General features: G+C 35.0%; 2 protein-coding genes across 2 annotated transcripts; both read right to left on the bottom strand.

The window, feature by feature from the left end:
* Positions 1–206: 206 nt before the first annotated feature.
* On the bottom strand, positions 207–3,244 carry LOC116139513. Its single transcript, XM_031425175.1, has 5 exons — positions 2,720–3,244; positions 2,151–2,168; positions 1,561–2,049; positions 949–1,154; positions 207–632 (listed from the first exon to the last, which is right to left on the bottom strand). Exons 1-5 carry the CDS (start codon positions 3,134–3,136, stop codon positions 506–508), a joined length of 1,257 nt encoding a protein of 418 aa, XP_031281035.1. The 5' UTR covers positions 3,137–3,244; the 3' UTR covers positions 207–505.
* A 9,394-nt stretch (positions 3,245–12,638) lies between these two features.
* LOC116139505 lies at positions 12,639–25,406 on the bottom strand. Its single transcript, XM_031425164.1, has 4 exons — positions 25,238–25,406; positions 24,523–25,068; positions 23,834–24,104; positions 12,639–12,676 (listed from the first exon to the last, which is right to left on the bottom strand). Exons 1-4 carry the CDS (start codon positions 25,310–25,312, stop codon positions 12,639–12,641), a joined length of 930 nt encoding a protein of 309 aa, XP_031281024.1. The 5' UTR covers positions 25,313–25,406.
* Positions 25,407–26,649: the final 1,243 nt, after the last annotated feature.

Genomic DNA, 26,649 nt, shown 5'->3' on the forward strand with positions numbered 1-26,649 from the left:
AAATCAAATCATAACATAACTATCTCATATCTGCTTGGCCAGATAATACCACAACACAGTCTCCAAAAGAAGACTTGAAATAATATTCCGACGCAAAGCAGGCGCTGTAAAGCGCTCGTTAGAATATTTGCAATATCTGCTACTGCAGTTTAACACAAGAGCAACAACAGAACGATAGCAAAAACAGGAAGAAAATAGACTGCAAATTATCTACCTATTTCATTGAATGAAAGTGCAATTTATACGAGTAAATTCAACAAACAATATACTAAAAAAGTGCTGCAGGAATATAAGAACAACAGTTAACAAGCATGATTAGACTAATAGCAGTTAATAATCTTAATGTCTAATTTCTAGCAACCACTTAGTTTAACAACTTCAGAAACTTGACTCATTCCACCAGTAACTGAAACACCTCTTTTCCAGCTACCACCTAATCAATCTATTCAGCACTTCCAAGTCAGCAACACCTCCGCAGCATCTTGAGACACACGTTCAACAGCTCCTATGTAAATAAAGCTCTTTCCGATCCTTTCTTGCTGGTTCTTGGCATAGATTCCCATCTCCTGTATAACTCTTTACGGACTTCTTTTCGGTAGATGCATATTTTCCTGGCAGCCATGCAGAATTCACTGCAATATTCAAATGAAAGCTAGTGAAATCAAAATGATCAAGTCCATCAATGAAAATAAAACCCATTTCCAGTCTGAGTCTACAGTTGCTTATCGTTTGTTTGCTAAGAGAAACGTTAAGAAAATTTAGCCTCTCTTTTTCTATGCTTTCTAAATTCTCATTACAAAACCTGCATTGGATCGTTTCAATGAAAAGAAGACCAAAATGGCTCTCTAGAACTAAAGCTATAGACATTTCATGGCTCCCCCAGAGTAAGAAGATCAATAACAAAGAGAAAGGAGATACATAAATAAATGACATGCAAATGGCACTCACCCCCAAGAAATTTCATCTTCACGCAAGTAATGAGCTTCATCGGAAATGTCAAGGTAAAGTACATTCCATCTGTGTCTGTCTCCCCACAGCACTTTCTCAGTTTGAAACATTTCATCCCTCAGTTTCCTAAAAAGTTGTTCATAGCAGGTAACCATTGTCAAATCAATCATCATGTTCAAACGCATCCCTGTCACTGCCATATGTACCTGGAAGAAGATATTTACCTCTATCAAATATTTTCATGTAAATTGACAGACTAAGTATAAGTCTTTGTTCATGTAATAATTTTCTACAAGTGTGATGCCTCTAGCAAATAATCCTAATTTGCTCTCATTCAGTAAAATTCTGTGTATTTCATAATTTAGTAAAAAAGTTTTAGGACAGGGGGCTGAGAAAATTTTGACATCTAACAAACCCAAAACAATACTTAGGTGGACTCGACGCACCACATCATTTGTGTTCATCTTACAATATTACGACACATAATTCAATTAACTGCAAAACCAGGTAATTATGATTGTGCACATATCTATTTTTTTCTTGATCTAACAAAGCACGTAGGACTTTCATTAAAATTGAGAGGAAGCAACCCAAGTCAATCAAGCTCCATACCATAATATTTCGTAATCCATTGTGCAGCTGATTGACTTGATTTTCAGCTGGTGGCTCAGCCGCATTATGAGTACCATTTTCATGCTCCTTTCTGAAGGCAAAGACGACAGAGAAAGCACGAAAAACAGCGAAGGCTAGCGGCAATAATGATAGATTATACTTGTCATACACACCCTTCTGTAAGAAAATAAGGTGAAGGATTGTTGTGAGTAATTGGATCCCAGAAACTAAAAGCTCCACGTTCGCACTTGGTCTCTCATCTAGTAATCTGGTGGATCTTCCCTTCAAATAAACCCATAACGTTGGGATAAAGACAAATAGTGCCAAGAGAAATGCAGCCAAAGTGAAACGAAGCTTGCCTTTCCCAATGGAATCCAATACAAATGATATTGCCTCCAAAATAAGAAATAATACAAGAAGCGCCAAATTCTTATATTTATGGTGGAGATATAACATAACTGAGCGCTTGTTACCGGGTAACTTGCCATCCTATGATAAAAGACTTTTAAGTATAAGAAACAGAACCAAAAATTTAAATTTCTTAAACATTCTAAATGTCACTTTCTAGTTTAAGTACTCAAACAACAAACCTTATCTTCATCCTCCCCCTGCAAGGTAAAGACAAAAGAAGAATAAGTAAGCTCCTTGTTTTGATATCCCAAATCGAATGCTATAATAATTGTAAATTTTCGTCACTTTCTAGTTTAAGTACTCCAACAACAAACCTCATCTTCATCCCCCTCCTGCAAGGTAAAGACAAAAGAAGAATAAGTAAGCTCCTTGTTTTGATATCCCAAATCGAATGCTATAGTAATCGTAAATTTTCTACTACATGTACAAGCTCACTATATTACATTACCGTTTGACCTAAAAGCTTACCTTTAAGGTCAAACGATAATTTAACATAACAAAAGTTTTTAAAGTTTGAATCACACATTAATGAGTAAAAAATAAATTTACATTTCACTCGAGTGGAACTGTTATCATGTGTATTTAGTAATCAAGGCAAATGAAAAATGTTTTCTCATAAATTATTAGAGAATTTATCTAGAAAAGGATATAGGTCGCTCTCCAGGCAAGACATTTATTATATTTGAAGCCCTACACTGATTGTGCTTTAGTCATGAAAGAAAGTTTGCAAGAGGATGAATTCATATACCTGGATATCTTGTGGTTGATCATGCCGGATAATTTGACGATCCACATCTGACGCACGGGAGGCAAGGTCATCAGGTGATTTGCGGAAATCAATCTGGAAACTTGTATGCTGGTCCTTTTCAATTTGCACAAGCAGGTCATCAAGCTTCCTAAGTTGCCTCTCTTTTAAACTGAGCAAAACAACTAATGTGGTATAGCAGACTAGTCGGAAAACCGATGCTATTATAATTGACTGCTTGTTCTTAGGTTCCAAAGAAAAGCATAAGTATAAAACAACGAACTGAAAAGAAAGCAAGGTCCACATAACCACAGCATCACTATGTCGGTTAATGGAGATGGTGCTCATTAATGTCTCAATGAAGCCAATAAATGTCACGAACTGGGTAAAAATAAATAAATAGAAGCCCACGTCTCCCATCAATGGATTCGATAACCTGTCTCCAATTAATAGATAGCATAAACATGGTATTGCCTCGAAGAAAGCAAATCCAATGAAAAACGAACGGTCTAGACACCTTAAACAAAACCCCTGTAATTAAGACAATAAAGCATATATATAAGATACACATCCTCAAATAATTGAATAAAAAAGTCTTTTAAATTTTTAACCGATAATAAGCAGTGTAAAACTTTGCATCCCAATTTTGCAAGTGTAGTAAATTAAAGTATCCAAAAAAGAAGCTATAAAATTGTAAATTTTCGTCACTTTCTAGTCTAACTACTCCAACAACAACCTCATCTTCATCCCCCTCCTGCAAGGTAAAGACAAAAGAAGAATAAGTAAGCTCCTTGTTTGATATCCCAAATCGAATGCTAAATAATAGTAAATTTTCTACTATATGTCGTTCTCCCTATAATACATTACCGTTTGACCTAAAAGCTTACCTTTAGGTCAAATGATAATATAACAAAAGGCTTTAACGTTTGAATCACACATAATGCATAAAAATAAATTTATTTCACTTGAGTGGAACTGTAAAGCTCATATCAAAAAAAACATCAATTATCATGCGTATTTAGTATCAAGGCAAATGAAAAATGTTTTCTCATAAATTATTAGAAAATATCTAGACAAGGATATAGGTCACTCTCCAGGCAAGTCGTCTATTATATTTAAAGCCCTACACTGATTGTGCTTTAGTCATGAAAGAAAGTTTGCATGAGGATGTATATCTATACCTGGATATCTTGTGGTTGTCATGCCGGAGATATAGCGATCATTTTGACACACGGGAGGCAAGGTCATCAGGAGTCTGCCTAAATCACTCACAAAACTTTCACGATGGTCCTCACCAATTTGCACACGCAGGTATCTGGATCCTAGGCTTATGATAATCCTGGGATGGCTCCTTTTTGAAACCGAAGCAAAAACATATGGTAGAATAGACTAGAGGGAAAACGATGCAACAACATTTAAGTCTCGTCTTAAGTACCAAAAGAAAGTATGATCGTGTAACAATAAACTGAAAAAAGAGAAGAACATCTCCAAAAGATAAACTATGTCGGTTAATGAAGCTGATGGTATGAGCAATTGAATTCATAATAATGCCAATCAATGACAAGATCTCAGAAAAAGAAGGAAATACAAGGAGAAGTCTCAGTTAATAGATACTGTAAATTGATATTGCCTCCAAGACAAAAAATGTTATGGCAAACGAACGTTGGTGTGACCACCTAAACAAAACCCCTGTTATTAGACAATAAGAACATATATAAGATACACAACCTCAATAATTGAAATAAAAAGATTTTTATTTTAATGGATGATAAACGGTGTAAAACTTTGCATCCCAATTTTGTAAGTGTAGTAAATTAAAGAGGAAGAGAAGATAAAAGTTTAGTTCTTTATGATAGCCTTAACAAACGCCCACGTTTAGAATATTGACACATCTTCAGACCAGATAAATCTGCGAACATTTCACGAGTAGAAATGAATATCCTTGTGATGTACAAACATAAGTTTATGTAGAAAACTGTCAAAGAAGCAAATTGTCTGCTCTTTTAGTAGTGGCTCATCACCTAATGGAACTGCACTCTGCAACTTCCCTGCAGGGTAAAAGACAAGAGTACAGGTAAGCTTATTTACAGTAATTGAAAATTATCAGATGCTGAAGTCCACCATTTTCTAAATCTGAATCGCCATTCACTAGTACTATTTAAGTTAAACGACAAAGTTTGGGTCAAATTTCTCCATTAAAGACTGCAAAATGTTATTTAAAATTACTAATTAAGCAGTAGTAAACGAGTCAATTTTTTTTTAAATCAGAAAATCCTATTACTAAATTACTCATAGGTCAATCACTAAAAGGTTACTAATCCACTTTCCCACAACTATAAATTTTTCACTTTAAAACTCTCTAGATAGAGCGGCTGAAAATAAAACAAAATTCACGGATTAATTCAAAAACCAACATGTACTTGAAGTTAATAATGAACTGTAAATGCACAACAGAATTATTTTTATCATATTATCAGCATTGATTATAGCATATTTTGTCATTTAGGTTGAATGATACCTGTTCAGCATCTTCATGATCAATGGCCTGTTTGGATCTCGACCGAAACCATAGATTCCAGTTTCTTGCCCTTCCATATAGGACTCCCGTTCCCCAGACGCATTGTCTTCAAGATTTTTATCCAAAAGCAAAACCTATTACAGTTTCTTGCACCCATTAAGATTAACAAAGAAAAAACTGTACATGTTTATATGAACCCATATCTACGTGCTTCAATCACATTTAGATGAATCCACTCTCAGCAGCAGGAACAATTTAAATTATTTACAGTCAAAAGTCACATTTAGGCATCTAAAATTAATTCAATATAATTAAAAAGAATAATAATTACACAATACAAAACAGTATCTGAAAAGAACAACATATAAAATTTGGAAGTGCGGACCAATTATAAACTAAAAACTCTAGTTAAGATTTAAGCTGTTTTAGAATGTGTATTCCTGCACCAACATACAAAAGGACAAATGCGTTCTACCTATATATATGTCGAATGAGTCAGCTCAAAGAAAACAGCTATAATTTATGATACTTTTCTCCAACATAAAAAATAATGAGATGCAACCCAACACTACTTACTCTACAACCTAAAATTCTCAAACCACATCACTTTTAGATTTCTTCTACAACTTCAAATTATTTTCAGTATTTGACCATTAAACCCAAAAACAAAGATAATCATTAAACCCAAAGAGCGCCAACTTCAATGAGCTCAGGCACGAGGTGGCCGCTGAGATGGAGGGCAAAGAGAGATTCAAGGCCACCAACGCAGGTGCCGCCATGAAACGGCAGGCGCTGCAGGATTACGAAGAGAGTCATCTTATCATGAGAGGAGGTGGGAGGAAGAGCAGAGATCTCATGTTCACCGAGTTCGATGACGGCGGGGTGAAATCCGATGGTGAGGAGTAGTTTTCTCGTGACGTGGCACATGCGCAGGAAGATTGACTGAAGATGATGACAGGTCGTTAGATTGAGGCGTTGGATTTTGATCTATGGATTCTTCGATCGATAAATAGTGGGAGGGATGGTGGAAGAAGAAGCAGGTGGGTTAGGTCAAGATGAATGGTGTCGTTTTGGTAACGTAGTCGCATCACGCTGCGAGAGTGGTGATGTCGACGGACGGGGGGAACAAAGTGGAGGGAAGAGTTAGTGTTTTGGGCCTGTTTACGATTTTGATTTGCCATTTCGTTTTTTTATCCCTCGAAAAAGCTGCAGCAAGTATTCTTATTCTTTTGCCGTTCCAAAGCAACTTAATCAGTAATACCGGACCGGACCGGTGGTTAACCGGTTCGACTGAGACTAGGTTACCGCCTTAAAGCATCTCCGAGTCCCGACCCACGCTATTTTGGTGTGAAAAACACCAAAATAGCGTGAAATTGCTGCTCTATTGAAGTGCCATTTAGCACCAATTGGTGGAGATGAACACTACACACCAGTGCAGTATTATTATCGCCTCAAATTAGCGTGGCACTATTTATACAGTAATTTTTTTTTAATTATTAAATTTCGTTATTTAGATTTAAGTATTTGATTATATTCAAAATAAAAAAATTAAAAATAAACTTTATTCAATATAAATATAACTACAATAACAAAATAAAATTAATACTAATTTAAAAACACTAAAATTAAAATAAAATACAATATAAACTAAAATAACAAATTAGTATTCCGATAGATTAGTTCTAGATCTTGTAAGATCATCAAAATATTGGAAAAAACTAGAGTTGTTTGTTTTTTTTTTTTTTTTGGTATCATTTTATATTAGATGTAATGTTTTTCTATATTAATAAAGTATTTATTTAATAAATAAATGTTTAATTTATTAAATTAGTAATTTTTAAAGTAATTATTATTTAATAAATATATCATTCTCAATATTTATAATATAACAAGAATAACGAGTGAAAAAGATAATTGTTAATCATTACAATAAAATAAAAAGAAAGAGAATTTTAAAGTATTCTTTTGATGTAATATTTTGTGCAATGGATTGGAGATGCATTAATGTTTTGCATAAAAAATCACACCAATTTTGTGAATGGGTTGGAGATAGTCTTATTGTTTACATAATCTCTAATTTGACGTCGACAAATGAAAGGTTATTGAGTGAGGGTTAGAAAGGTTTCATAAGGGAGGTTGGTGGTTCAAAGGGTGGTGTTTGATTATTTTTTTTACGTCGAAAAATCAACCCGATTGCGACGGTTATATAAGTCACAGCTGGCCAATAGGGGGTTACCAAGTGTCAGGGTTATAGGGGTTTTGCAGATAGAGGATGGTGGTTCAAGTGGTGGTGTTGGATTGAATTTTTACACTAGAATCAGTCAAAATTTGGCCGAAAAAACCAACAACCTAACTGTTGCAAGGGTGTGTTTGATAGAATTCAAACTTACAATGGATATCTTATCAGGAGTGTGTTTGCTAAATTTTAAAGTTATTTATCAATAAAACCCTATATTTAACCGAGTAACCAATCAGCTCGCAACTTTGGTTTAAAACCCAGACTGGACCTGCCGGTTCAACCGATTAGACCGAGACCAGCCTTAACTCCAATCGAGTTAACATAAAAACCAAAATAAACATAAACCCGATTGGATTGGTAATAGACTGCAGATAGTAAAAACCGTTGTCTACCGGTTTAGAGCTTAAAATGGTTCACTGTTTGGGGTTAATCTTATCCCTAATTCTAAACCAGATTTGAACAACGTTTTATTCTCTATTTTATTGAGCCAGCAAGCATTCTTCATTCCATTTCAATACCATTTTCCAATGTTCTGAAAATTAGAACAGACCGGCAGTCGGACCAGTTCGACCAGTAGTCGGCGGCATATCCTCTGAAAACCGCTATTTTCAATCAAACCAGATTGAGCTGCAGTTGGACCGGGAATAATATTGAATCGCGGTCCAATCGCAACTCAATCCCACGGATTCCGGCATCATTTGAGGAGAAAATACCACCATTAGACTGACAGCATCTCCATGACAAAGCCCAACCATTTTCAGTGGCCATCGTCCAGCCTTCGTTGTCACCGTCACCTAAAGTACACGCGACGCTGACTTCTTGCTTGATTCCAGCAGTTCCGACATCGATGGAATCCCTGACATCACCATCAGATTCGTCGACACTATACATCAAAAGCCCCATGATTTCAAACTCGATTGGTCGTCAATAGTCGCTACAACAACATTACCAGTCTTTTCACGCGATGGGGTGTTTGGATATTTCAAACCTTAAGGAGTATAGAAGAGGTTTTTGTGAATTTCAACATTAGGAGTAAAAATAATTTTACAAATACAATCCAACCATCAAACCGGAAACTAGACCCTTGAATGGGTCATAGTCCTATCTGGTTTTTTGAACATTGCCATTTCATCTCCAAAGACCAAATGTATCTTCCATTTCATCTTCTATTCTTCTTTACTTACTCAAATTTACCATATAAGAAGAAAAGAGAATAAGGGGAGGGAAGAAGAAGAAGAAGAAAGAAGAGGAGAGTAGAAGAATAGAGGAAGGAAAGATTAGAAGAAAAAGGAGGAGACGAAGAAGATTAGAACAAGAAAAGAGAGACGAAGAGTAAGAGGAAGGAAGAAGAAAGAGAAAGAGATATTGGAAAAAAGGGAAAGACATAGAAGAAAGAGAAAGTGGCGGGAGAAAGAGAAAAATGAAAAAAAATGAAAGTGATGGGGAGAAGAGAAAAAATAATTAATAATAAAAATTGTAAGTTAGTTTAAATATACAAAGATTCATGTATAAATTTTAGAAATATATATGGGTTTTTAAACTTATTTTAGAGACTTGTTGTTGCATCCGGTCAGATCGATCTAACCGATTGAACGATCCATTCCAAAATTGACTCCTTAATCAGGTTAAAAACAGTCGGATTTTCTCGCAATCAACCCTTAGCCGGGTGACACCCCAGGTTGGTTTCATATAATCACTGACTTTGATATCTACTACTTCTCACGCCGCCAATACAACACCAAAAAGTATAAGAAGCTAGAAGAAAGGTGAGGGTAATTCGGTCAAAGACTCCGTCAACTCTCCACAAAAGGAATGATGAGCGGAAGGACGATAACGCCGTCAAGATTTTTAACGAGTGGGTTTAAAACATTTAAATTTATAATTTTACCAAAATTTTGTGCGGTAGATAAATTTAAGTAAAATCAAAATTATAAATATTTAAAATAAAAGTTTTTTAATTTTTTTTCAAAGTTTGAGTGGGTTAATATAAATTCTAGTAGGGTCAAAATATAAAGACTTTTTTATTTAATTTTTTAAATTGAGTATTTAATTGATTGAAATAAATTGGAAAAGTTCCAGCAAAATTCAATAAATCAATTGACCCTGACTTGCTTTAATCTATCAATTTCCAAAAAGATGATCAAGAGAGTAAGTGTGGTGTTTTATTGTGTAGATTAAACCATTTTCAACCTTTATATTTAGAGACCAAAATTAATTACACATAAAATATTTGTCGTAAAATTCCATAAACATTCTGAGTACATTAATGAAAATATGATACAATGTTCTAAAAAACCAGATCGGACCTTAATAAATACACACAAGTTTTTATAGTTTAAAATCTAGCAAAACATACTTTCAATTGGGCAAGAAACACGAAAGAGTCAATAGTAGTGAGAACGATCGATGGTCAATTGGACTGCAGGATGACATAGGTTTTGATGTGGAGAGATGAGGTGATGTCGATGGTGGTGTCAAATGGGGTGTTTGGCATAGGGCCAATTGTAAATATTAGTGTAAAATTAAAAAAAAAATCATAGTTACGCTATTTGAATGTGATCTAGTACATAACCCTTCGGAAATAAAGAATATTAGCAAAATCTCAAATATTAAAGTGTACATAAAAAGATAAAAAAAAGAGTAAGGACATTTACCGTTCTCAATCCCTGGTCGGTAAAATTGGCTGCATACTGTTATTAATACAGCTGTTTCCTCCGAAAAGCTGGATTTTGTGAATCTCTGATCCGCTCATGCCTCGGATTCTCAGTTTCTGCAGAAAAATGGTGAGAAAGGAAAACAAGATTGGGAAGTAAGCAAGAAAGGATTTGATTGATTTAAATAAAGCTAAATAGGGAAAGTTCAAAGAAAGTTCTTCATAAATATGGAAAGTCAGAGAAGTTCGAAGCTAAATATTGACTCTACGAGTAAGTCGTCGTCTAAGTCGTCAACCAATCAGCGTTGCCGAGGCGAAAACCCACAGATACCGCGTCGTCATGTGCGAAACGGCCCTTTCACCGCCACCGATCTTACACCCGATTCTGTTTTAGTAATTTTCCCTATAATAAATAAAAGTTTTGTTAATCTCCAGAAACCCACCAACATCTATAATTTCTTCGAATAAGTACTATTTTTTTGAGAAAATTAAATAAAAATATCATTTCAAAGTTTAGAAGAATTAAACTGATCATGTTAAACGATATAAATCATCTCTTAAGCTGAAAATACACACTATTTGTACTTAAGAATAATCTTGTATATATACGTTATATGTACTTGAGAACATCGTGGTATAAATATGTTACATACATTGTTCTTATCTAATAAGATTACAGAGATTTGGATAGGGCATGTTGAGAATTTTTATATGAAGGGAAGATAAGAGAGAGGAAACTGTCTTCTTATGGGCTTCTCGTTTCACCTTAGAGAGATGAGAAAGGAATAACCCTAATTCCCTTGCTCCCAGTTTACATCCTTACCTTTTTTCTTCGTAAACTCGTTTACTTTTGATGGGGGAACACACCAATAAACAAACCATCAACACTTAAAAAAAAAAAATGGCCACTGCACAGAAACATCAGTTTCATATCCAGCAGAAACCAGAGGTTGTGATTCAGCTATCTCATTGCTAAATAACTTAGCAATCCTTTGGTACGGACCACGGCAAATAAGAGGACACTCTGATCCCTTCTCTGCTGTGGTAAGCACCGTTTGGTTGTACTTCTCGGAGCAAAAGGCCGCAGTTGGCACGAAAACTTGGGCACTTGAGGGAAGAGTGCGAGCTGGTTGAGTTTGCGCCAAGCTAACACCGAGCATTTCTCGGCTTGGCTCGTACTGGAGTAGAGCCCCTTGGCCGTGACAAATAAGATGTTAAGACCTCAAACTCGAAGCATACAAACTAAACAAGGCTATCAACAAACGACTGAATATAAAATTAATCAAATCCAAAGCTTGTGTAAAATACCTGGTGTTAACCATATAGAAGATTTGCAATATGCTACTATGTAAAAAAGCTCTTTCCGATCTTTCTCGCTGGTTCTTGGCATAGATCGCATCTCCTGTATAACTCTTTACGGACTTCTTTCGGGAGATGCATATTTTCCTGGCAGCCATGCAGAATTAACTGCAAATTCAAATGAAAGTATAGTAAAATCAAAATGATCAAATCCATCACGAAAATAAAACCCATTTGCAGTCTAAGTCTACAGTGATTATCGTTTGTTGCTAAAGAAACGTTAGAAAATTTAGCCTTCTTTCTATCTTTCAAATTCTCATTACAAAACCTGCATTGGTAGTTTCAATGAAAAAAAAGACCAAAATGGCTCCCTAGAACTAAAGCTATAGACATTTCATGGCTCTCCCAGAATAGAAGATCAATAACAAAGAGAAAGAAGAGATACATAAATAAATGACAATGCAATGGCACTCACCCCAAGAAATTTCATCTTCACGCAAGTAATGAGCTTCATCGGAAATGTCAAGGTAGAGTACATTCCATCGGGTCTGTCTCCCCACAGCTTTCCATAGTTGAAACATTTCATCCCTCAGTTTCCTAAAAAGTGTTCATAGCAGGAACCATTCAATCAATCACCATGTTCAAATGCTTCCCTGTCACTCTCATGTGTACCTGGAAGAGCATATTTACCCTTAGAGACTAAGTAAAAGTCTTGTTCATGTAATAATTCACAAGAGTGATGCCTCTAGCACATATCCTATTTGCTCTCTTCAATAAAATTTCTCTATTTCATAATTTAGTAAAAAAATATTAGTAACAGGGGCTGAGAAAATTTTGACATCTAACAAACCCTACTTAGGTGGACCGACGACACATCATTTGTGTTCATCTTACAATATTACGACAATAATTATATTAACTTCAAAACCAGGTAATTATGGTTGTGCATGTCTATTTTTTCCTTTCTAGCAAAGTACGTGGACTCTCATTAAAATGGAGAGGAAACAACCCAAGTCAATCAAGCTCCGTACCATAATATTTCGTGATCCATCATGCTGGTTGACTTGTTCCATCTGGTCGACGCCGCATTAGAATACCATTTCATGCTTCTTTTGAAGGCAAAGGGAAAACACGAAAACAGAAAAACAAGCGGCACTAATGATACTAATACTTGTCAAGTTGTCATCCACCCCTTTGTAATAAAATAAGGTAACTAGTGTTGTAAATGATGAGTCCCAGAAATTAAAAGCTCCACGTTCGCAATGGTTCTCATCTGGTAATCTGGTGGATCTCCCTTCAATAAAAACATAACGTTGGGATAAAGACAACAGTGCCAAGACAAGTGCAGCCACAAGTAACCTATCTTCCTTTCCCAATGAAATCCAATACAATGATATTGCCTCCAAAATAAGAGAATATTTCAAGTGCCAATTCCTATATATATGGTAGAGATATAGATAAGTGAGCATTGTTACCCTCCTAATAAAGGACAAAAGAACATAAGAAACAGAAGTCCAAAATTTAAACTTCTTAAACATTCAAATGTCACTTTCTATAAGACTCAAAACAAACCTTATCATCCCCCCTGCAAGGTAAAGACAAAAGAAGAAAGTAAGTCCCGTTTTGATACCCAAATGAATGCTTAATAACAGTAAATTTTTAACTATACATATATAATAGTAAATGTTTTCTCATAAATTATTTGAAAATTATCATGAAAAGGACTTCCAGGCAAGTCATTTATTATAGTTGAGCCTACACTGACTGTGCTTAGTCATGAAAGAAAGTTTGCATGAGAATGAATTCATATACCTGGAAATCTGGTGATTGATCATGCGGGAGAATTTGACGATCGTTTCTAACACACGGAGGCAGTCATCAGGTGGATATGCGGAAATCACTCTCAAAATTTCATGATGGTCCCATCAATTTGCACACGCAGGTCAAGGGGATCACCGCTTATGATAATCCGGGATACAGTAATATATGATACAGTAGACTAGTGGGAAAAACCGATGCAAAAAAATTTAACCTCTCGTTCTTAAATACCAAATGAAAGTGTGAGATTTACATCTCTATGCCTAAATAAATGCTGACATCATCTCCTCCAATCAGAATTCAGCGACATCTCTACCAACAGGACTCAACAAACACTTAAAAGAACAAAACCAGATTAACTGTTGACCTTAAACTGACGCAGGGGGATTATTTGCGTAGACAACTACATCAATTCATTAAATTGAGGATAGAGATGAAAGAATAGATGATGGAAGAATTTCACATAATCGGGACAACTTGTAAAAGACATTTTTACATTGAGTTGAAAAGAGTATAAATACGCACGACACTGATTTACAGAAAAAATAGAAAAGAAACATATTAGAAAGAGAATGCTCATTCTTTTAGAATACTTTGTTCTTGTAATCTGAGTGATCACTCTCTTTGTATGTTTCCGTAACGATAAAAGAGAAGCCATTAATCAACCACAATGGAGTAGATCTTGCTCATAGCATCTGAACCACTTTAAAATTTCTCTTGTCAACTTTTTTATTTATGTTTCTTCAAGCACATATCATCATTCACCATAATCATCTCACCTGTAAATCATAGCAATTTGCATATGTGTATTTCATATGTCAAAATCACACATAACATATCAACTAAACAAAAGAGAAGAACATCTAAAGAAGTAAACTATGTCGGTTAATAATGATTTCATAATAATGCCAACCAATGACAAGATCCCAAGAAAAAGAAAAAAATACGAGGGGAAGTCTCCAGTTAATAGATACTGTAAATATGACATTACCTCCAAGACAAATATGATGCAGTAGGAAGACGACTAAGGATGATGAAGGGTGTTCATATATGAGGCGTTGGATTTGGTCTCTGTAGATTTTTGATTATAAGTAGTGGGAAGGGGGTGGAAGAAGAAGATGGTGGGTTACGGTCAGATGAACGGTGTCGTTTTGGCAACGTCATAGGCCTTCCATACCAAAGAACAGAGAGTGGTGATGAGGTTGTTGATACTTGATTTTAATACCAACGACTCACACGTGCAAAGTGCTAAAAAGACTTAGAAATTACAGTGATAGGAAAATATAAAACGAGAGATAAATGGAAGCGATTTTTAAAGGGGTTCGGATGCTCAAAAGCGAATCTTATGTCATACTATTGTATTAATAGATGAGTACAGTCAGGTCACGTGTGGCGAGCTGAGTTACATCTAGAGAGAATATGTGTAAGTACTATTTTTAAACTAAGATCAGCCATCCGTAATAGAACGGTGTCCTCTATTTTAGTGGGAGAGTTCAAAGTAATGATTACGAGTCTACAAGTAGGTAGGTGTTATGCAAGTTCTTCTTTACATCTCTGGTTATTTGCACAAGAAATCCTCAAATTGTATAGGGCTTGGGAGATGAATAACCTGGCCAATCGCAAGCCTGACATTCATCTGCTGAGCTGACAAAAATCATACTTCTCTCATCACTACGCGACGTGACAGTGTCTGAACACACAAAATCTTTCTTGAATCCTGATTGGCTCTGCTGACGACAGTCCACATCAGCCCTAACTTTTTAGGCATAACAAAGGTGATGTTAATGGACTGGGGGAAGCAAAGTGGAGGGGAAGAGTTGTGTTTTGGGCCGTTTATGATTTTGATTTGCCATTTTCGTTTTTTATCCCTCATAAAGCTGCAGCAAGTGTTCTTTGTTCTTTACATACTCCAATCAACTTTAATATCCACCATATTTCACGCCAACGAATGCTATAGCCGGAAAGTATAAGAAGCTAGAAGAAGATGAGTGGATATTCATTCAAAGACGCCGTCAACTCTCCACAAAAATGGTGAGAAAAGAAAATGAGTGTGGAAGTGAGCTAGAAGAATTATACTTTTTTTTTTTTGGGGAAAAGGTAGATTTCATCGAAGAAAAAAAAAACTATATATAAACTAGAGACATACCTTCAAAAGAGGTCAAAAGAAGATTAAAACATGTGTGCTCATCTTATTGACAAAAGGATGGGAATGGGTGTCCAAAATGAAGCATGCATGCTCCAACTAAGGAGGGAGATGGGCTAGGTGCCCTAAGAGCGGCTCGCAAGCAAACCAAACAAAAAAGAGAAACGGGCACAAGCGTCCAATCAGAGCGCCACAGACTCAGAACAAACAAAACCATTGAGTATGTTAATACAAATATACCATTTAGTAGATGTACCAAGATGATAACTTAACTGATAGAAATAAAGATTTAAAATTTGAAACTTAACTTATAAAAAGAAATATTTTTTAAGTATTGACCTTGATTAAACAATCTGCATACATAATTAATACTTTTACAAAAATATTAGTGTAAAATAAAAAGCTATCGTACATAGATCCCAACTATATATAAATTGTAAAAAAAAAAAAAATGTTATGATCATTTGAATGTAATGTGCTGATATTAGCAAAATCCAAATATTAAGAAGTCTACGTAAAAAGAAAAAAAAATTAAAAGGTATACGTGTGCTACCTTATAGATTAACTTGGCTGAAATTGCAGCTGTTTTGACCTGCTTGATATTCTGAATCCCTACTCCGCCCATGCATAGATTCTTAGTGAAAAGACTCCGTCGCTTTTCAGAAATGTGAGAAAAGGAAAATAATGATCGCAAATAAGCAGAAAGAAGATGCCCTAGCTCCTGCTAGTAAAGCTTTTGATTGAGCTATTCGTGGAAAGTACAGAAAAATTCTGAGCATAATCCTATTTCCTTATAATTTATTGGAGCAAATAATTGACCATGCTTGCTTTACAGTTTAACTTTCCTGGAAAAAGCAGCAGCCCAAAAAGTCACGTCCTAAACCTATAAACAGACAACATTTGTAAAACAAAAGATAATAATGATATAAGATCGATTTCATTTGTTATATCTTTAGCTGTCACAAACAGTTAAACAAGCATACTTACAAAGTGATGAACATATTGATAGTCCATAGCAGAATCTTTGAAAAACGTTCTCGGAGTATGCATTTTTACGTGTTGCCATGTAAAATCTAGAAAACTTTTCATCAAAGGTGACAACATATAAAATATTATAGTGTGGACAGAGAAAAAATAGCTGTAAAATAGAGGTTGCTGGGGCCTGTAAGTGTGAATGAACGAATGAATGTACCAATGAGCTGGATTTGAGAGAGAACAAATTTTTCACTTGAATTCGGCTCTGAGTTTGGATCTGGATGTGTTAATAGCAAAACCAATTTGTGATAATCAATTAAACAATGATGATCTTCAACTGGTTGTGTCAAATAATTCCAAATCCAAACAATTGAGATGTTCCAAGATTATCAATACAGCAGTGTCGCTTGTTTATTGTGTTCGATTAGCATTCATACCTTTGGAGGCATTTAGTTGGGGTAACGTAAGATTACTGAAATTATGTCTCTTATATTACTGATTACCACGTTTGGTTGAAAATAATATAAGATTCTGATAATCTTAAAATACTATATAATAATGTTAATTATGTTGGAGATAAGTTTATTACCTTTATTTTTTTAGGTATTCTAAGATTATTCGGGTAATTTTTTTTTTTTGTTTTACAATTCTATCCCTTATTAATAAATTTAGGACAATAATGCCCTACTTTTAAATATTTACATGAAATAGACTTTTACAATTTCACCATATTAATTAACTTTTTGACAAAATTACCCTTGAATTCAAAAAAAAATTACAACCCACCCAAGCCATCTGAACCACTAGGCTTATGATAATCCACTTTGTGTACAAGATGGCCTTTAACACACACGCCACGGTGTAGACCATACTGACACATCTTCAGACACAGATAAATCTGAAACATTTCACGAGTAGAAATAAATAGCCTTATGATGTAACAAACATAATTTTATATAGAAAACTGTCAAAGAAGCAAATTGTCTATTCTTTTAGTAGTGGCTCATCACCAATGGAACTGCACTCTGCAACTTCCCCTGCAGGGAAAATACAAGAGAAAGGTAAGCTTTTATTACAGTAATTGAATATTCAGATGCTGAAGTCCACCATTTTCTAAATTCGAATGCCATTCACCAGTACTATTTAATTTAAACGACAGAATTTATTTTATCAGATTATTAGCGTTGATTATATATATTTGTCATTTTATGTGTTAGGGCCAAAAAAATCGTCCTTGGCCAAATAGGAACAGGACCACTAATGAAGAAAAGACCAGGCCCAGTCCTAAAGGGCTCAAGCCAGATTAGTCCTATTTGATACGAGATACGGCCGACCAAACCATCTGGGCACGGGCCTCCCAGTTCCAGCTCAACCTCCTGGGCCAATAGGCGAGTTCAAAGCCCACGGCCCCCATTGACATTACCTGTTCTGTTCGATCTCCTATTCGAAGTCACTTCCTGTTCCTGATCAATTTCCTAACTCGAAGTTACTTTCTGATAGAATCATTTTTCTATCCGGACACTGGAAAGACAGCTTACCACGGGCCTAATTCTTCTAGGGTTTGCATCAGAGTCACATTAGGACTTCTACTCCTACCAGGATTGGGAGACCAGACAGTCACTATTAAGTAGAGGCCAGCCCTCTCACAAAAGACACTAAATTCAACCTTCAACACGAAGCTCTTACTTGAGAGCTTTACATCACCGTCGTAGTCACAGTCTCCGACTAGACTTCCGTAACCTCTCTATTCCTAACTCTCACTATATTAGTCTTTCAGCCTTGTGACTTAAGACGTCGGAATGCCTACGGCAAACACCACCCGGTGTTTCCCGTTCGCTTCACGCGGGTGTTTCTCTACGTGTGTAGGTACAGCGATCGCTGGTGGCCTCAACCTCAGGGGATCAGACCCCTCTTCGTACAGGTAAATTTTTACGTTACATTATGTTGACTAAGACCTATTCAGCATCTTCATGATAATGACCTGTTTGGTTCTCGACCGAAACCTTAGATTCTGGTCTTTTGCCTTCCATATGGAGTCCCGTTTCCCAGATCATTCTCTTCAAGATTTTTATCCAATAGCTCCGCCTTAAATCTATTACAGTTTCTTGCACCCTAAGATTAACAAGAAAAAAATGTACATATTTATGAATCATATCTACTGTGCTTCATCACAGACAGGGGAAACATATCTCGAACATTTAAATAATTTACTGTCACATTTAGGCATATAAAATTAATTCAATATCATTAAAAAAAGAATATAATTACACAATGCAAAGTATGTAAGTGAAAAGACTCCCCGGTGGGTTCCTAATCAATGACTTCAATATCCACTATATTCTCACGCAACCAATACTATACCGGAAAGTATAAGAAGCTTGAAGTAGATGAGTGGATATTCAGTCAAACACACCGTCAACTCTCCAAACAAACGGTGAGAAAAAGAAAATGGTGTGCGGAAGTAAGCTAGAAGAAAGATGCTCAAGCTTGCATAATAAGCTTTTAATTGATTATGGAAAGTTGCCAGCATAATTAAATAAATCAATTGACCCTGACTTGCTTTGACTTCAATTTCCAAGAGGGTGATCAAGATTCAAACGCTTCTTTTTTGTGTTCGATTAACCATTCACAACCCTAATATTAGAGATCAAAATTATTACACAAAAATATTTGTTGTAAAACTCTAACATTCTTTGTACACTTAATGAAGTCGTGATTTTTTTTTTTTTTTCATATGTTATTGGACTAATACAATACAATATTTAGAAACTAGATTGCCCGTTGACCTGGTGAGGGGCCGGTTTTAATTTTCCGGTGATTTAGCAAGTTTAAAACTTAACAGAAATCTCTGATAAATTACATGTAAGTCCCACAGGTTTTAAATCCAGCAAAAATACCCCTATGATCTTGGCAGGAAACCGCTAAGGAGACAGTGGCAACTACAACGATAGGTAGCCAATGGGATTCGAGATGTGGGGGGTTTTGATGTGAAGATGAAGGTGATGTCGATGGTGGTGTCAAGTGGGTGTTTGGCATCAGAATCGACCATAATCAAAGAGGAGTTTCCAATTGAACCTGCGATTCGTTACTATTCTATTGGTCCAACGCGGCCCAATCTGGGCCAATTGCAAACCAGGTTTGAGGGTAAACTGGACTGGAGTTAGCGCCGCATATATAATTAACAATAATAGTTTTGTTACAACTGACGGCTGAGTTATATAAACGGACAAAAATTGATAAAATTTAGTTAAATAACTATTTTATCCTTATTTTTTATCTGTTTTGATGACTCAGTTATGCACTCAATTGAAGTATAGCATTACACGTTAATTAATACTTCTACAATAATATTATTGTAAAATAAAATGTTAACGTAAATAGATCCAACCATATATAATATATATATATATATATATGATCAGTTAAACGTGACTGTTATTAGCAAATCTCAAATACTAAGAAGTCTACATAGAAAGATAAAAATAAAATAGTAATGGACATGTACCTCCTGGAACCTGGTCGGTAAGATTTGTCTGCAAATTACAGGTGTTTCCTTCGACAAGCTGGATATTCTGAATCCCTTCTCTGCCCCTGTCTCGGATTCTCAGCTCTCCAGAAAAATGTCTTGCATAATAAACTTTTGATTTATGGAAAGTTCAAGGAAGCAAGAAAAAAGATGCCTGAGCTCTCGCATCAAAAAAATAGCTTTGGTTGATTTTGTTTTATTTATATGGAAAGTTCAAAAAAATTCTCAGAATAATAGAAAAAACAATTGACCATGACTTGCTTTTGTTTATTTTATTTCTTTAATTACGTAATGTCGTCAACTAATCAGCGTTGATGTCGCGCAAATCCACTGATAACGCGTCGCCACGTGTCAAAACCGCCCTTTCACCGCCACCGTACGTTTACACCGGATTTTGTTTCAGAATTTTTCTCCTCTTAATAAATACAAAGTTTCGTTAATTTCTTCGAAGAAGTACTGTTTTTTCTCAGCAACCAAACAGAAGAAAACTCTGGTTTGCTTTCACCTGAAAAGCTCATAAATTTCTTCGTGGAGCAAAGTAATGATCTTTAATCTCGTGGTTTGTTTATTTTGTTTTGTTGGCTTATAGAAAATTTTCCAGCAGAAAGAAGATGCCCTGGCTTCTGCATAGTACGTTTGATTGAGCTATATGCGGAAAGTACAGGGAAAATTCGAGCATAATCCTTATTTTCCTTATAATTTATTGGAGCAAAACAATTGACCATGACTTGCTTTACAGTTAGTCTTTTCTGAAAATAAAGCAGCAGCGCAAATAGTAACGAGGAAACACAGTAACATTTTTATGTTAAAAAAACCTTTTCATTAAAGGGAGCGAAAGATCACGAGAATAACGATCTATTTAATTCATTAATTGAAAGAGTTTATAACAAACATAATCATCAAAAATATTCTACACAAATTTCTTATTTTCATTTTTTTTTTTAATTTTTTTTCTTTTTGGCTTCCAAAGATTAAATATAAATTTTCATAATTTTGATTAAGCCTAACCTAAACTGAATTAAACCAAAACTTAAATTAAGTCAACGTGGTCTTGACTTTTAATATGAATTAATAAAAAAAAAAGAAATTTCTTAGATAAACATAGATAATAACTCAAACTTCTTAATGATTTTGAGCAGCTAAACGTAAACATTTAAAATGTAAGAAAGTAGGGGGTAAAGAGTGAAGAATACGTTCAGTAAAATACAGTTAAGGTTTAATTTGGGAAAGCAGAACATTCTTAAACACAAAACAAACTCACAAGATCCATGCTTTTTTCCATCAATGAATAAAAAACCTCAAAAAAAAATATTCATGATTCAACCCAAATAAACTAAGCTAATTATGGCACATTTATGAGTGAAAGCTTCAACAATTTCAGTCTTCAAAAGTTTTAAGAACAAATAACATAAAGAAAGTGAAAGAGAAATGAGAGAATAAAGAATTTAGAGATAAATCATAAAAAAACAGATGAGCATAGAAAATAGTGGAGAGAGTTTTAATTTTAATATGATATAAGTGTGAGATATATAATATTAATAACAAGTTTTTTATGAGTCTGGATATATGTATAATATTTCTATTTTTTTAAAATCCAAAAATAGACCTATATATATAATATATATAAATTGTATTTTTTTATGAGGCTATATAAACAAATTTTTTTTTTTTTTTTTTAATGTGAGGGTAGCCTACCCTCGAAAGGCTGGGTCCGCCCCTGTACTGCCGCTAATCTAGAAAATTTCATCAAAGGTGAACAATATAAAAAATACAGTGGACTAGAGAAAAAATAGCAGCAAAATAGAGGTGTGGGGCCTTTAATTGTGAATGAATGAATTTACCATGAGCTGGATTTGAGAGAGAACAAATTTTCAATTTGAATTCGGCTGAGAGTTTGTGATCTGGATGTGTTAATGGCAAAACCAGTTTGTAATAATCTAAATGAAACAATGATGATCTTCAACTTGCTTGTGTCAATAATTCTAGACTCCAATACAATTGAGATTGCTTCCAAGATGATTATCACTACAACAAGTGTCAGCTTGTTTTTATTGTGTTCGATCAAATTCATACCCTTTGGGGCGATGGGTTGGGGATAATGTGAGATTACTGTAATTATGTTATCTTATATTATTGATTACCCGTTTAATTGTCAAGTAATATAAGATTCTGATACAATAGTAATTACTATCAGTAATATTGTAGGTAATATGATTATTACCATTTTCTTAGATATTCTAGATAATAGAGAATTTTTTTTTTACAATTATATCATTTTATAATAAAATTTTAAGCAAATATCTTTATTTTTAATTTATTTACATGAATTGACTTTTACTATTTTACCCATAATTAACTTTTTTGACAATTACCCTTAAATTCAAAATAAATTACAGCTCACCCAAGCACCACCCCCACCCACCGGCCACGGCAATTGCCGCCGCCACCAGACGATGAACGACAGGCAAAAAATGGTCGCCGTGCGCCGATATGGCCATTTCCGGCTATACTAAAGATATCTTCTTAGAACATCAATGTCCACAAGCGCTGTTGGACTGCCAGTCTTTCTGAAACATCAGTAGCTGTCTGCCGGCGCAAGGGAAGGCTGGGGAATCAACGAAATGCATTGCAAAAATGTTACACAACAAGAGAAAAAAATTCAGCACGTCGTTGCATTATCCCATCGTCGCGAAACTAAAACATGGCGTCGGAAGGACAACATACTAGACGTAAATCAAATCACAACATAAATATCTCATAGCTGCTTGGCCAGACAATGCCACAACGCAGTCTCGAAGAAGACTTGAAATAATTTCCGTCGCAAAGCAGGCGCTCTAAAGCACTTGTTAGAATATTTGAAATATCTGCTACTGTTGTTGTTTAACAAAGAGCAAAACATAATGATAGCAAAAACAGAGAAGAAAATAGACTGCAAATATGATAGAATTCTAGTGGGTCTGACTCCTCACCAATAAGACCTTGTTAATAGGAGGATTACCCCTCTTATACCCAATAGGCTTAAGCGTGCCTAGTCGGTATGGACTCAACACTCCCCTCATAGTAAGCCCATATGTTGGTCATGCCTGTTGATGGAGGTAGTTGCTGACTCTAACTCCTCAACTGAACCTGGACTCTGATACCATGATAGGATTTGAGGTGGGTCTGACTTCTCACACATAAGGCCTTATTGAATGGGAGGATTACTCCCTCTTATAACCCAATAGACTTGAGCGTGCTTAGTTGGTATGGAACTCCAACACAAATTACAAATTTCATTGAATGAAAGTGCAATTTATACTAAAAAAGTGGCTGCAGGAATATAAAAGAACAGCAGTTACAAGCATTATACACTAATAGCAGTTAATAAGCTTAATGCTAAATTCTAGCAACCACTAGTTTAACAACTTCAGAAACTGACTCATTCCACCAGTACGAACAACACCTCACAATCTATCAGCACTTCCAAGTCAGCAAACCTCTGCAGCATCTTGAGACACACGTTCAACAGCTCCTATGTAAATAAAGCTCTTTCCGATCCTCTCTCGCGGTTCTTGGCATAGATTCCCATCTCCTGTATAACCTTTACGGACTTCTTTTCGGTAGAACATATTTTCCTGGCAGCCATGCAGAATTCACTGCAGTATTCAGATGAAAGCCAGTAAAATCAAAATGATCAAATCCATCACGAAAAAAAAACCCATTTGTTAGTCTGAGTCTACAGTGACTTATCGTTTGTTGCTAAGAAAACGTTAAGAAAATTTAGCCTCTCTTTTTCTAGCTTTCTAAATTCTCATTACAAAACCTGCATTGGTTAGTTTCAATGAAAAAAAAGACCAAATGGCTCCCTAGAACTAAAGATATAGACATTTCATGGCGCTCCCAGATAGAAGATCAATAACAAAGAGGAAAAAGAGATAATAAGGAATGACAATTGCAAATGGACCACCCAAGTTCAAAATTGGTTTCTCATCTGGTAATCTGATGGATCTTCCCTTCCAATAAACCAATAATGTTGCGAAAAAGACAAACACTGCCAAGACCAATGCAGCCCCAATGAAAACAAGCTTGCCTTTCCCAGTGATATCCAATACAGATGATATCAACTCTAAAACAGATGATATTATCTCTAAAATAAAAAATAATATTGCAAGAGCCAATTTCTTATATTTATGGTAGAGATATAACACAAGTGAGTGCTTGTTATCTTCATCGTCCCCCTGCAAGATAAAGACAAAAGAAGAATAAGTGAGCTCCTTGTTTTGATATCCCAAATCGAATGCTATAATAATAGTAAATTTTCTACTATACGTACATTCTCACTATATTACATTACTGTTTGACCTAAAAGCTTACCCTTCAGGTCAATTGATAATTAAACATAAAAAAAGGTTTTATAAAGTTCGAATCATACATTAATGCATAAAAAATAAATTTACATTTCACTTGAGTGGAACTGTTATCATGCGTATTTAGTAATCAAGGCAAATCAAAAACGTTTTCTCCTAAATTATTAGAGAATTTATCTAGAAAAAAATATAGGTCACTCTCCAGGCAAGTTGGTTATTATATTTGAAGCCCTACACTGATTGCGCTTTAGTCATGAAAGAAAGTTTGCAAGAGGATGAATTTATATACCTGGATATCTTGTGGTTGATCATGCCGGAGAATATGACGAATCATTTTTGACACACGGGAGGCAAGGTCATCAGTTGATCTGCGGAAATCACTCTGAAAACATTCATGATGGTCCTCATCAATTTGCACACGCAGGTCATTTGGCTCACTAGGCTCCCTGGATGGCTCCTTTTTGAAACTGAGCAAAACAACTAATGTGGTATAGCAGACTATTCGGAGAACCGATGCTTCAATAATTAACTCCTTGTTCTCAGGTACCAAAAAAAGACATGAGTATAAAACAAGGAGATGAACAAAAAGGAAGAGGTACATCTCCAGAAGATCACTACGTCGGTTAATGGAGCTCATGGTAAAAGCCTTTGATGTCTTAATCATGCCAATCAATGTCATGAACTGAGCAAAAAGAAATAAATATGAGTCCAAGTCTCCAGTTAATAGGTTCAATAACCCATCTCCAATTAATAGGTAGTATAAACATGATATTGCCTCGAAGACAGCAAATCCTATGAAGAACGAATGAAGGTGTTGACCACCTAAACAAAACCCCTGTAATTAAGAAAATAAAGCATATATATATGACACACATCCTCAGATAATTGAATAAAAAGGTCTTTTAAATTTTTAAAGGGTAATACAAGGTGTAAAACTTTGTATCCCAATTTGTAAGTATAGTAAATTAAAGAGGAAGAGAAGATAAAAGGTCCAGTTTCTGTACAAGATAGCCTTTAACAACACGCCACAGTGTAGACCATATTGACACATCTTCAGACACAGATAAATCTGCAAACATTTCACGAGTAGAAATGAATATCCTTATGATGTAACAAACATATGTTTATGTAGAAAACTGTCAAAGAAGCAAATTGTCTGTTCTTTTAGTAGTGGCTCATCACCTAATGGAACTGCACTCTGCAACTTTTCCTGCAGGGTAAAAGACGAGTAAAGGTAAGCTTTTATTACAATAATTGTAATTTATCAGATGCTGAAGTCCACCATTTTCAAAATTTGAATCGCCACTCACTAATACTATTTAAGTTAAACGACAAAATTTTCTTCCATTAAAGACTGCAAAATGTTATCTTAAACATCACTGATTAAGCAGTAGTAAACAGAGTCAAATCTTCTTTTAAAATCAGAAAATGCTATTACTAAAGTACTCATAGGTCATAAATTCACTGGAAAAGTTACTGTAAATGCACAACATAGAATTTTTTATCAGATTATTAGTGTTGATTATAGCATATTTCGTCATTTTAGGTTGACTGATGTACCAGTTCAGCATCTTCATGATCAATGACCTGTTTGGATCTCGACCGAAACCTTAGATTCTGGTTTTTTGCCCTTCCATACAGGACTCTCGTTTCCCCAGACGCATTCTCTTCAAGATTTTTATCCGAACAGCTCCCCCTTAAATCCTATTACAGTTTCTTGCACCCATTAAGATTAACAAAAGAAGAAATTGTCCATTGTCCATATTTATATGAATCCATATCTACTGTGCTTTAATCACAGACAGGGGAAACATAGCTCAGAACATAGGTGAATCCACTCTCAGCAGCAGGAACAATTTAAATTAATTTACAGTCAAACATGTCACATTTAGGCATATAAAATTAATTCAATAATCATTGGAAAAAAGCATAATAATTACACTTTCTAGTTTAAGTATTCAAACAACAAACCTCATCTTCATCCTCCCCCTGCAAAGTAAAGACAAAAAAAAGAATAAGTAAGCTCCTTGTTTTGATATCCCAAATCGAATGCTATAATAATTGTAAATTTTCGTCACTTTCTAGTCTAACTACTCCAACAACAAACCTCATCTTCATCCCCCTCCTGCAAGGTAAAGACAAAAGAAGAATAAGTAAGCTCCTTGTTTTGATATCCCAAATCGAATGCTATAATAATAGTAAATTTTCTACTATATGTACGTTCTCACTATAATACATTACCGTTTGACCTAAAAGCTTACCTTTTAGGTCAAATGATAATTATAACAAAAGGCTTTAACGTTTGAATCACACATTAATGCATAAAAAATAAATTTATATTTCACTTGAGTGGAACTGTTAAAGCTCAATATCAAAACAAAACATCAATTATCATGCGTATTTAGTAATCAAGGCA

This window comes from Pistacia vera, unplaced genomic scaffold (assembly GCF_008641045.1).
Source record: "Pistacia vera cultivar Batoury unplaced genomic scaffold, PisVer_v2 Contig351, whole genome shotgun sequence".
Classification (NCBI taxonomy): domain Eukaryota; kingdom Viridiplantae; phylum Streptophyta; class Magnoliopsida; order Sapindales; family Anacardiaceae; genus Pistacia; species Pistacia vera.